This window comes from Ostrinia nubilalis, chromosome 23 (assembly GCF_963855985.1).
Source record: "Ostrinia nubilalis chromosome 23, ilOstNubi1.1, whole genome shotgun sequence".
Classification (NCBI taxonomy): domain Eukaryota; kingdom Metazoa; phylum Arthropoda; class Insecta; order Lepidoptera; family Crambidae; genus Ostrinia; species Ostrinia nubilalis.
This window is the reverse complement of record NC_087110.1, coordinates 9,031,970-9,045,377: the sequence shown is the minus strand read 5'-3', so window position 1 is coordinate 9,045,377 and position 13,408 is coordinate 9,031,970. Positions and strand designations below refer to the sequence as shown.

Sequence of the window (13,408 nt, the reverse complement as noted above, 5' to 3'; positions counted from 1 at the left end):
CCCTTATCTGTTACTAATTTGCACGGTACTCCAAACAGAGAAAAGTATTCCTCAAAAACGTTAATTGTAGTTTTACTTTTGCAATTTTTGACTGGTTTGATGTAAATGAATTTTGTAAAAGAATCAATTATGGCGAGAATATAACAATTCCTCTTTTTGCTTTGAGGAAACGGCCCACAGTGGTCAGCGTGCAACATTTCAAAAGGTTTGTCAGGCTTAGGAATTGGATGAAGCATCCCTTCCTTTGGTCCTCCCGGGAGTTTGTTGTGTGCACAGTTTAAGCAAGATTTGCAATATTTTTTAATAAATCGGCGCATATTTTTGAACCAAAATACCCTGCGAACTCTTTCATAAGTTTTATCGTAACTGAAATGACCGACGTCATCATGATTGCTTTTAACAATCTGCCATCTCACTGACTTAGGAACAACCCACAACAACTTGACAGTATCATTTTTCCTCACCACACGATAAAGTTTATTATTTTTAATCGTAAAATTATTTTTAATTTCTACTACATTTGCACTTTCCGGGTCTTTTAAAATTTCTGAAATTCTTTGTAATTCGCTATCGGACTGTTGTACAGTCTGAAGCCATCTTTCGTCAGTTACATCAATTTTACAAACGTCCCATTGTATGCCAAAAACATAATCATCGTCGTCACGAGATGGAGGATTTTCCGCAACAACAGGATTTCTGCTTAAGGCATCCACGTGTGTCATTTTAACTCCTGCACGATACTCTATGGTAAAGTCAAATTCTTGCATTGCAATCCACCATCTCGCGACACGAGGTATCAAATCTCTCTTAGTCATGGTGCTTTTGATCGCATTGCAATCCGTCACTAGTTTAAACGGTGTGCCGAGTAAATATACCCTAAACCTGTTCAGAGCTGTGATAGCGGCAAGAGTCTCCAACTCATAGGAGTGAAATTTTTGCTCCTCGGGTGAAGTTTGTCGACTGTAATAGGCAATGGGTTGGAGGCCCTTGTCGCCATTTTGTAATAGAATTGCCCCAATGCCCAACTTGCTGGCATCCGTATGAACTTCAAGTGATGCTTTAGGATCGTATAAAGCGAGAATTGGTCGGCTAATTAACCTCTCTTTTAAAGTTTCAAAAGCATTCATTTGTTCTTGTCCAAAGTGCCACGGCTGGTCCTTTTTTGTTAGAACAGTAAGCGGTCGCGCTATTGCTGAAAAATTTCTAACAAATCGCCGAAAATAGCTCGCCAGTCCTACAAACTGGCGAACTTCGTGGACATTTTTAGGTACACGAAATGACTTAACTGCCTCAATTTTTAGTTTTCCCGGACGGATGCCATTTTCTGAAATTTCATATCCTAAATATTCGATATTTTTTTGAAAGAAAACACACTTCTTTGGGTTTAAAGTTAACTTCGCTTTCCTCAGCAATTGAAATACCTTTTTGAGTTTGCCTAGTCCTTCCTGTATTGTGCTCGATGGAATCAGTAAGTCGTCCATATAGGCCAATGCTAAATTTGGTTCTGCACAATTGAGCATTGAATTGATTACCCTTTGAAAGACGCCAGGCGCATTGGCTAACCCGAACGGCATACGGTTGTATTCATATAAACCGTCCGGAGTAATAAACGCCGTAAGATGTTTACTGTCCTCTGCTACAGGTACCTGATAATAACCTGAAGCGAGGTCAAGGCTCGTAAAGAAACTATTTCCACCTAGACTGTCTAACCTATCCTCAATTCTAGGTAACGGGTACTTGTCTTTAAGGGTCTTTCGGTTCAATGCACGATAATCAATGCATAAACGCTTTTGTCCATTCTTCTTGTTAACAAGCAGAACTGGACTTGCATATGAGGAGGAACTTTCGCGTATAATACCGTTCTGAAGAAGATCACTTATGATTTCAGACAACTGCTCTTTTTCTTTCATAGACATACGATAGGGGTTATATACAACCGGAATATCATCTTTAAGTTTAATAACCATCTCCGTTAAATCAGTCTTACCTAATTCTGACAAGTTAATTGCAAAGCAATCTCTATATTTCTCCAATAAGTCATTGAATTTAGTTTCCTCTTCATCTGATAATTTGACACCGACCTGAATATCTCCCAAGGGTAAACTATCTGCTTCCTGGGATGTACTAGTTGTTATCGCGATATAAGGTTCCGTAACCTCCTCATACCCTACGCCCCTAGCCAAAGTCTGACCTTTTGAAATCTCTAGAATATCTTTATTGAGATTGGAAATCATCACATAACCTTTATTATTCTGAAATGTATATAAACCAGGCAAAATCACAAATTTTCTTGTGTCACTACAACAGTAAGTCGTTGGAATAAAAAGGGAACCTGAATATTCTGTCGATGTTTCGACTTCAACAGGGGAGGTTGTACGTGGTTGAATGACCGTTTTGTCTAATGAAATAAGTTTCACCTTCAAAGAAATTTCCGAACAACTAGTGTCAGCCGCTTTATAAAATATTAGGTTATCTGATGTTTTATACATAACCAAGTTAGGAAGCTCAGTAAATGTTTGACCAATGATTATGTCACAAGGCATATAACGGTCTGCGACTATCACCAAATCAATTTCCGCGCAAATATCATCAACTACAACGGTACCCTTAATAGAACCTATCGGCGTGATACACACATTGCCAAACCCTCTAAGATTCGGGATTTTTAAGTCAATTTGATAGTCCCCGTAGATTTCTTTGGCTAAACTTTCCTTTATTAGAGTGCAATTACTCCCTAAATCTATAAAAGCCTGTCTTTCAAAACCATCTACCTGAATATCTTTGAAATACTTTTCACTGTCCGCTCCGTTTGCACTAATTCGCATTACATTTTTATCGTGAGGAGAAGTCATGTTCTGCGAGGAACTATTAGTATCATTGCTACCATCAGAAGGATTTGGAAAACTTTGATTTTTATTACTCCGGCATTCTTTTGTTACATGACCTACTCTCCGGCAGATGTTACACTTTTTCATTGGTTTTGTACATTTTGTTCGAATATGGCCAGCTTCCCCACAGTTAAAGCAAATTATACCAGGTTTAGAAATTTCCATGGTATCAGACACAGAGTTCGACTGTGAATGTTGCGATCCATGATCCTTGTTCCACGATACCCTTCGCCTTTGCATCGCATACCCGTCACTTTGTACTAGCGTTTTCAAATATGAAAATAACTGTTCTGGGTCCTCAAATCGACATGAATTAGCACTCATCCTTATAAATTTGTCATCGATACCATGCACTAGACACCCTACCGCTTTACGTCCAACAATCTCACATTTGTTAATCAAAATCATTTTTTCATAATAATAGACATCCAAAGGTTGCCCAATTTTGCAGCGAATTTGCAGCATCCGTTGGAGAAGATCACCATAGTTCTCAGTGGAAGGAAACGCAGCCTTAAGTTTTTCCATCCACTGTTCCCAACTAAAAAGTAGGGAAGGCAGTCCCTGATACCATCGCTTAGCAAGTCCCGTTAACTTAGCTAAAGCGTAATGAGAAATCTGAGTTTCATTCCAAGAATATAGTCGCACATTCGTTGACTTTATGGATCCAAGATTCAATATTTTGAGATCCATCACTAGGATCAAACTCGGGAATAACATTTATGTGGGTGAAAGATTGCACCGGAATTGAAAAGTTATTAATGTTACTTGAGGAAGCACTATTTGATTCTAAATTAATTGATGGTCCAGGATTGTGTATAATATTTGGCTGAGTTGTTTTTTCAGTTAAAGGAGGAGTTCGAACCTGTGATCTACTTGAACTGCGATTAGACCTATGTGACTTGGTTTTTCTATTTTTCTTTGAATGTTTATGAGTCCGTTTTTTATTGTAACTATCAGATCGTTTTTTAGACTTTTTACTTCGCTTAGTATACCGTTCACTGCTGGACGCTGATGAAGAAGTATCCATACTAGAGGATTCACGACGGTGACGATGTTTCGATAGATGACGCTTACGCGATCGAGAACGTCTATCTGACCCCATAGTTTAATGATTCGAATCCGGTTTAATTAAAATGCATTAAGTATAACTGATTGACACAGACAACTACAATAATGTAACACTGACTATTACGTATTACAATCATTGTGGATTTATCATCAATAAGTAAATTAATAACAACATCGTATAAAATCACACATACACAAAAAAAAATAACACCATTACTCATAAATAATATCCATAATATAACAGTTTCCGCAACCCAGCATTCTTTTTTTTTTTTTTTCAAATCACAAAAAAAAATCCCTTTACTAATTGTTGTTTTGTTGAAATATTTACAATATAGTTTTAATTATTGACGATTACTAATTATACGGTAGTTTCACTTTCACTATCATAGAAATTCAGAGGTCACTAATTACGTCACTATAAGGTTATAAATATCACTGTACACGCGTATTTTGTCTTAATTGTTCACACATATTACAACACTGCAACCCAGACTTCGTAAAACACCAACCGTTTAGCAAATAATGTAAAAAAAATGACTCACGGTTTTCTCCGTCAGGAATCAACTTTTTCAGGCTTCGATGGAAAACATCCCACTTCTGATTGAAAACTTAATCTTGCAGGACCAGAGTAAACCACTTTTATGCAGTAAGTATTTATTAAATATGATTACAAACTTTCAATCGATGCGCATCGAGTCAGGCGTAACGGCATAATGGCGGACGGTGACTACGCCGTTCGTCAATACAACAACTTATAAATTTAACAACGTGAATTATTTAACTAAATCTACATTTATATAATTTTAAATTAATATTATAATTAATATAACAGTAATAGTATGTCATTTGCTTTCACTTATAATGATTAAACACTTAAGTAAATTAGTATGTACGCTAATAACAATATGTGCTGAAACCCATAATTATGTACTGTAAACTATATTTATGAAGTTAAAAATATTTAACTTACAAATGTGTAATTGTAAAAACTTGGTTAATATTCCGTAATAATTATTCTAAATTGAAAGAAAGAAAGAAAGAAAGAAAGATACATTTATTACAACGGACATCACACAAATACAGGCAATTACATAGACATGACAGTGGCACATAATAATAAAAGAAGAAAAAATAAAAACAAGAGTAAACTGAGCAGTGCCACCCATTCACCAACAAGATGCCCACTGCAACGGGACCCCACTCAGCATAATATGCCGTGGCCCACGGTGACGAAGGCCACGGCGCTGGTTTTCAGTGTGCGATAAACACAATCATTTTTATATGTACCTACTAGAGGTGGGCACCGATATAAAATTGGCCGGCGGCGGCGCGCCGACTTTTTGACCTCGGCGGCGGCGGCGTCGGCGGCGTGACCTTGTTTGACCTTTGTTCATTAGGTTTTTTTTTTAAATCCGGTTTTTTTAGTATCTGTCGTCAAGACTAATCAGGTGATTTGCAGTTGGTTGGGGTTTGAGCCACTAGAGCAATGGTTTACCCTAGTAAATTAGCTCTCTTGATCATAGATAGGTACTTTGATATTTGGATAGCGGGTTTGGCTGAGATCAGGTTCTCGTGTACTTCCTGAAAGCGAGCGTAACAATGTGCCGATAAAAGTACCTTTAGCATGTATTTTTGAGCTCTTTGGAGGCACATAGTTAATGTTGGATTAGCTGACTGTCGGTGGAACATTATATTCAGTTCTGTTTTATTTATGTTTATGGTCTTTCCATGTCATCCTACGGTCCAGGATTTTAATGCAGGTTGATTGCAGCAATGTGTCGTGGTCTAGATTGGCCGGAGGATAAGTTTCACGTCTTAAATGATAATATGGTGAGACTTCGGGGCTTAATTACATACGCCACTTGGTCAGCAAGCAGCTGACTTAGCAACAGTCTAGTCACTTTAAGATCACAGTTACATTTGAGGAATGCCGCAGCTTTCTGGTGTCTGGGCTACTTTACTAGTAGATGTTATAGAGTATCGGACCAAGTACAGAGTCCTGGGCGGGGTACTCCAGCTCGGCAGCTAAAAAGAGAAGATTTTGTCACCGAGTTTGATTTAAAACTGTCTGTCACTGAGATAAGAATCCATCAGCAGGTAGTAGAAGTGTGCTAGAAGGTACTTTTTAATTTCGTAGAGTAGTCCTTTATGATAAACCCAGCTGAAGCCGCAGCGAAAGCAGACGTACAGGATTCTTTCTTTTCCAAACATTGTACTGATTATGGTTAGTATGGTTTTTGCCAAAATTTATGGTCGGGTATACTATATTACATGGGTCATACTTAGGCAAGGGAATAAACGAGCAAAAATGATCCTTTTCCATAATTTTAACAATACAAATGTCAGATTAATTGAGCGATAAGAGAATTCGATAGGCGACTTGCCAGACTTATGGATCATTTCCAAAGTTAAGAGACTTGCGAGGTTCTTCTCACTCAGTGTAGTCATTGTCAAGACCATGGACTTCATGGTGATCAGATCAAATGCAAGTGCTTTACGAGGGTCCATTTTGGCTATTTCTTTAGCTTAGCCATCTCTCTTAGCGTTAGTTCTTTCGTTTCAGCCGAAACGACGCTCGCATCCATGCACTTCTTGCGACCTTCCACAAATCGTCGGTCCACCTAGTGGGAGGCCTGCCCACGCTACGTCTTCCGGATCGTGGTCGCCACTCAAAAACTTTACTGCCCCAGCGGCCATCAGCTCTACGAGATATGTGCCCCGCCCATTGCCACTTGATTTTAGCGATTCTGTGGGCTATGTCAGTCACTTTGTCCTCCTGCGTCTTTTGTCCTCAATTAGCGTAGTAGGAATCAATCTTCTACTTTGAACTTGAGGAGGGTAAGCGGAAACATGGCGGTCAACTCCTCAGATAGTCAAGTATAAAAATGTAGGAGTGAATGCAGGAGTAGCATAAGAAAAGATGCAAAATGAGCCCTCTCAAATCACAATGGGAAGGTTATTAAGGTATAGGGTAGTAAGGGATTATCCGTGTCAGTGGGTTTAAATAAACCGGCTTGTCATGTAGCAAAAGTCTGAGATTTTTCTTGTCAGTTCGCACTCGCCACTCATGTATTACCGGACCTAATAAGCGGAGAACACTTTGAGGGAGGTACTTTGTTGCCTTCCAGAGGTTGTGGTTCCCATTTGCATTCCGAGACATATTTGCCAATCTCTGTGTGAGTGATTCGCTTAAATTATAGTCCAATAGTGTGGGGTTATCTGCCAGACGAAGGCGGGGATTTTTTTCTTGACAGCAAGAGGGACCGGCGCCTCTCGCGATCAATTATATTATTTACTAGACCAAGCAGTAACTTGAATAATGTACTTGATTAACTGTTAATATAGTTAGTATTAAGTTATTCAATCAATTTATTAGTATATCAACGGCATTAAGTTCGCCTTGTGTACCAATTTATATGGCATTAAAGAATAAATATTATAGTTAGTTCTTCTGTTATAATATGGTTTACTGATGGGTCAAAAATGGGCCTTAATGTAGGCTTTGGCGTATATGGAGAGCAGCCGAAGCTTAGGTTATCTCAAAGCCTGGGTAAATTTGCCTCTATCTTTCAGGCAGAAGTCTACGCCATTATTGAATGTGCGGAAGCTAACCTGCGAAAAAATTATGCCAACCACATAATTTACATTAACTCAGACAGTCAGGCCGCGCTGATGGCCTTAAATTCCATCTTAATCACCTCAAAGTTGGTAGAAAACTGCATGAGTCGACTGAATACCCTAGGAAAACGTAACAGAGTAACGCTGAGATGGGTTCCAGGTCACGCGGGAATCGTGAAACTGGCCAGAGCGGGAGCGGAGGGAACACAATATGGTCCAGAACCCTTTTGTGGCATTTCCAAAAGTCTCGCTCGAATGACCCTGGAGAACATCTATTTAAACAAATCCTTTAAGGCATGGTCAGACACGCCAGGATTAACTCATCCCAAAGCTCTTATAAAAGCCTATGACCGAAAATGCTCTAAGTAGATCATAGGACTGAGTAGGATCAAAATGCGCATCTTAGTTCGAGCCTTCACTGGACACTGCAGCTTAAACAAGCACTTGTCCACTATGGGACTGTCCGAATCAAGAACGTGCAGGATGTGCCAAGAGGCAGATGAAACGCCACTACACATTCTCACGGACTGCGGACCTTTGATGCGCAAGCGGAGCTTACACCTGGGCAAACACATCCTAAGCCAACAAGATGTAAAACATATCGCCCCCCAAAAGATACTGCAATTCCTAATGGATTCAGGACTCGGAGGCGAACTGTAAGGAAAATAGCGGCGATCACAATAGATCGGTACCGGTCGCAGTTATACTAGGACTTTATTGAACTAGAATAGCCGCTCAACTCAATAAAAAAATAGTTCTTCTGCGTTTGAAACACAAATTAGTACAGTATAGGAGAGGAATAAATTGCAAATAGTTTGTACAGTATCAGTATCGGCGCGCCGACAGCTGGTCGTCGGCGGCGGCGACGTGAAAAAATTCGCGGCGGCGGCGGCGCGCCGGCGTGGCGCCCACCTCTAGTACCTACTTGTTTATGTCCCAAAAATATTCTTCATAAAAATAATTAATCTGACTTTAAAAGAGCCTTAAAAACTGGCTAAAACACATAAAAGTAAAAAAAAATACTGAATGGTTTTTTTAGAGTAGAAAATGTTGCAGTTTATAGTCCACATAAACTAACCACCTTTTCTACCTACGACAATATTCTCCTTTTTTGAAGTCGGTTAAAATACCACTGATTGCCTCATCCTGACATGTTTCGAGCTAGTGGAAAAATGGTAGTATTTCTTTGGACCAATTAACAGAAAAGAAATCGCTAGAGTTTAAAAGCAATTTATAAAAAAAAAAACTAAGGCGTTTTTGTATAATACTGGTACTGGTAGGTACCACTTAATCTCCTTTTTGTCCTTTATCCCTGGGGTCGGCTTTTGTCCAGCAGTAAACGTCATTTAGCTTAAACGAACGAACCACCAGGTACAATGCAGTGTCTTAATAAAGTGCAAATTCTAAGCATAATCAACTCTATATCAAACAATGACATTTTAATTACCCAGTATTACGCGCCGTTGATTTAGTTCGTGAAAATGCATGACACAGTGCGGGCTCCTATATTTCGGTTTAAAATAAAGCTATTTCCAAGTACGGACTATTCCCACCTCTCGTTCCCACCGCTGCATCTTCTGTGTAGCCAGGATCTACAGCTTGACCGCCAATAAAAACCCAACCAGTAAAGGTCAAGTTTGTCCTGGGAAAGTTAAACTGCCATTGAACCCGCGAAGAAATTAATCAGAAGAACATAGGTGGAGTTTGGAGTTAAGGATCGACTTAACTTCAGTGCATAGCGGATGGCAGGTGTCAAGCAAAATCTTATGTAACCTTTAAGAAGAGATTATACACCTAGGACTGTAAGGGTCTATCAATTGAGCTGTTAGCTAGGTAGTTGCCAATAAATATTTTTTGCAAAATCACTTGAAAGTTACGGAAATTTTTCATTGTCACGACAAGATCGGGCAAAAACAGGTGTATATTTATGTAGGAACGGACAAAACTCACCACATTATAAAGGAAGACATACTAACAGAATAAAACGAAGTTAAAGGGCGCAAAAGTAGCATTTATGGGATCACTCAGAACCTCTAATTATGGTGACTTATTAATTTGACCTGGCTTACTAACCCAACGGTTACAATTCAAGTTAGTAATTAATACTGATTTCAAATTCAAATTGCATAGCGCTACGTTCAAGGTAACAATGCTTATTCATATAGATGGAGAAATTTAACATTTAACACCAAAATCCCTTACCGATCGAACGAGCGATTGTTCGGACGCAAAAATGGAAGAAGAATCGCTCTTTGACAAATCTTTAAAGAAGATCACATTCGCGTTTCGACTCACTGGCATAAATATCGAAAACGATAAAAGAAACTTCAAGCAAAACTGCGTCTATCTCTTCAACTTTCTTTGGCTGAACACCGACATCGTTGGAGCTCTGCAATGGGTCTTATACGGTATTGCCAGCGGCAAAAACTTCACAGAGCTTACGTATGTCGCTCCTTGTCTAACCTTGAGCATTCTTGGAGATATCAAAGGTGTTTTCATGATCTTAAACGAAAAGAAAGTACACATCCTAATGGACAATCTACGATGTTTGGAACTTAAAGCTAAGGAGTTTGAAAACACTGAGCGAGAGGACATGATCGAACCAGAAATAAAATTTTTGAACATTATAACTAGCGTACTAAACGTATTGAATTGCCTGATGATTGTCGTTTTTGATGCAAGTCCTCTCATTTTGATAGCAGTTAAGTATTTTACTACGGGGCAGTTAGAACTTATGCTGCCGTTTTTGGATGTGTATCCATTCGATTCGTTTGATCTCCGGTATTGGCCTTTTGCGTATATCCACCAGATTTGGTCAGGTAAGTCTATACCAAGTATATTTACAAAAATACATGAGTTATTCTTCATCATTCATCAAACAGAGAACGGGCAGCAGCGCTCTCTGAAAAACATCAATCTTTTAAACTGCGATCTCCAACCGCCTGCCAAGCGTGGGCATTATGCCAAAACCCTCCACTATAGCGGAGGAGGCTCATAGTTCAGCAGTGCACTGTAAAGGGCTGTTGATGATGATGAAGTTTTTTGTCTCTACTAGCAATGATCTATCAGCATGTTGACTGTTCTAATCCAGAATGTATCGTTCTCCTGGAAATCTGCGCCACTGACTACTTCTTCTTCGCCTGCTGTACCCACATCAAGATCCAGTTCAAGCTCTTGCAGCACCAGTTCCAAGAGATCGTTCCCAGCAGAAGCGTCTCTGCGGTGGATTCCATCGACCAGGCTGCTATTCGGACCAAATTCCAGGAGTTGATTAAATGGCACCAGGAAATTATAAGGTGATAGTTGTTCATAGATGTTACTATTCTTTATTGGACATCCAAAACTTACAAATGCTTATAAAATCCAAAACTTCTCTATTTCTATGTTTATAAGACTGAATAAGTAGTATACCCACTGAGATATTTAAATATTATATATTTTTTAGATCCGCAAACATGCTGGAAGGAGTATACTCCAAATCCACTCTCCTCAACTTCTGCACCAGTTCCTTGGTCATTTGTCTCACTGGCTTTAATGTTACGGTAAATAATATCATTTACATCATTAATTTAATAAAACCCTCAGACTGATTTTCAATGTTATTTTCTTTCAGACCATAGATGACAAGGCGTTTGTGATGACGTTCATCATTTTCCTCTTCATGAGCTTGCTGCAAGTGTTCTTTCTATGCTTCTTTGGTGATATCCTGATGAGTTCTGTAAGTAGATTGCACATTAGAGGAGCAAAAAATTTAGAATGCAAATTCCTTGGAAGCGTATGCACATTGCTCCAGTTACGTACGTATGTAAGTACGTACTTGCCGTCAGCTTCTTCATACATGCATGCAAGCTTCTTTTTCATTTAACTTACATGGGTATCGTCTTTATGGAGAGCAAGATGTCCAGACGGTGGCACTTCAAGCTTCAACACTTGGGCATCTTATCTACTTGTAATAGGGATGATTTTACAAGAATTATGTAAAGCCTGACGTGCTTTATTTTATTTTTATATTTTTGTAATTCGGAAAACGAACAGCTTACAAATACACAAATTGCATAGATAACTACAATATAGTTGATCAAAGCCTATTTTAGCCTCTATAATTAATAATAAATAAATAAATATCCTTGGACATTTACACTGCGCTTCTAGTCCCAAACCAAGCAAAGCTTGTACTATGGGTACAAGCCGTACAAGACAACGGATATAAACATACTTAAATACTTTTTTTGTAAATACATACTTATTATACATAGAAAACACCCGATCTATGATGACTGACTGATGATGATGATGGATGATGTTTGTCTTCCAGAGCATGGATGTGAGCAACGCCGTGTACAACAGCCGGTGGTACCTCAACGACGTGATGATGGGGCGAAACGTTCTTCTGGTTCAAACTAGGTGAAAATAGATTTATAGATAAAGACAAGAAAGAAAGAAATACACAAGAGACTCAATTTAGACTTTCTTATAGAGTGGTCTCGACCAGACAACCTAGGGAGAGAAAAAGTAGAGAAAAAATATTCCTTATCATGAAATCTCGTGTTGTGCGTTTTTTTTAACTTTATTTAGTCAGTCACTGATCTTTGCTAAACCTCTTGTTAAAATAAATTTAAAGCATTTTAGTATTTACGTAGGTATTTAGGAGTTTTGAAGAAAATTGCTCAGATAATTAACGTAGGTAACATAATTAAGCTAATACGGTACGAAAATGAAAAAGTTTTTCTATAAGAGAAACATGAATACAAAAAGGAAAAAAGTAATTTAATATAAAATACGTAGGTAATTATTATTATCATACTATTTTTCTATTTAACTCTTTACATTTGTAGAGCCCAAAACCCGTGCAAGCTGACTGCAGCTGGATTCGCAGATGTCAACTTGAGAGCTTACATGAAGGTAAGGTTTTACTTACTACCTAACTTAGATAAATGTACTATCGGCAACAGTGTCACCTACCCATTGCCTGTCATGTCATCTCGTTCTATCGCAAAGAATCACCATTTGACAAGAGCGAGAGCAAAAACGTAAATGGATAGTTAACAGCGTGGCCGTGTGTATGTTACGGTCAAAGTGATAAATGTGAAAATTATGAATAATCGCCGGTTATTATGAATAATTACCGCATGATTTGGTAAATGTGATTAATATGAGGTCATTTAAGTGTGTATAAAACTAAATAGGCGGCTTAGGGGTGGCCCAAAGGCCACCCCCGCCGCACCCTAACCTATTTTTCACTTTAAATCAAAAAAATATGTTATGGGCATCATAGAAAAGTAATATTATGCAAGAAACATTCCAAACTCATTATGCCAAATTATATTTATATATGATATCAAAACGTTCAAAAGTTTGGTTGTACACGAGCACGTACACAAGATGTTGCTCTCTTTTATTAAATTTGTTACCTACTAAGGTTGAATTATTAAATAATCACTGGTAAATGTGATTAATTTATCACTTTAACCGCGACTGTCGGTAATTATTCATAATAACCGGTTATTATTAATAATTTTCAATTTATCACATTAACCGTAACATGTACATTAACTCTTATTAATTAATATCTAATAAATATAATCTTTACTAAAACTGTAATCGATATACATATTGGTTTAAAACGTTTGTTTCAGATATTGAGCACAGCTTGGTCATATTTCGCACTTCTCCAAACTATCTACAGTACACGTTCTTAAGTCCAAAACCTCTGTATATTTGTGCTACTGCTAGTAAACATAATGAGACAATTCGTCTTTTATTTTCTTTGTTTATCCAATATTTAATTAGTTTGAAACTTAAATAAAACAAAATAATTGTATTTATCAACC

The 13,408-nt window shown here is 38.1% G+C and overlaps 1 protein-coding gene across 1 annotated transcript; it reads left to right on the top strand.

Moving 5' to 3' along the window:
• The first annotated feature begins 9,807 nt into the window (after nucleotides 1-9,807).
• Nucleotides 9,808-13,276, top strand: LOC135083264 (odorant receptor 4-like). The gene is made up of 7 exons (XM_063978003.1): nucleotides 9,808-10,396; nucleotides 10,669-10,873; nucleotides 11,023-11,119; nucleotides 11,191-11,295; nucleotides 11,893-11,981; nucleotides 12,413-12,479; nucleotides 13,214-13,276. Exons 1-7 carry the CDS (start codon nucleotides 9,811-9,813, stop codon nucleotides 13,274-13,276), a joined length of 1,212 nt encoding a protein of 403 aa, XP_063834073.1. The 5' UTR covers nucleotides 9,808-9,810.
• The last annotated feature ends 132 nt before the right edge of the window (nucleotides 13,277-13,408 follow it).

Coding starts and splice junctions, on each gene's coding strand:
- LOC135083264 (XM_063978003.1), top strand. CDS start 9,811: ATGGAAGAAGAATCGCTCTTTGACAAATCTTTAAAGAAGATCACATTC. Junction 11,120..11,190: donor TCACTGGCTTTAATGTTACG/GTAAATAATATC, acceptor ATTTTCTTTCAG/ACCATAGATGACAAGGCGTT. Junction 11,982..12,412: donor GTTCTTCTGGTTCAAACTAG/GTGAAAATAGAT, acceptor TTACATTTGTAG/AGCCCAAAACCCGTGCAAGC.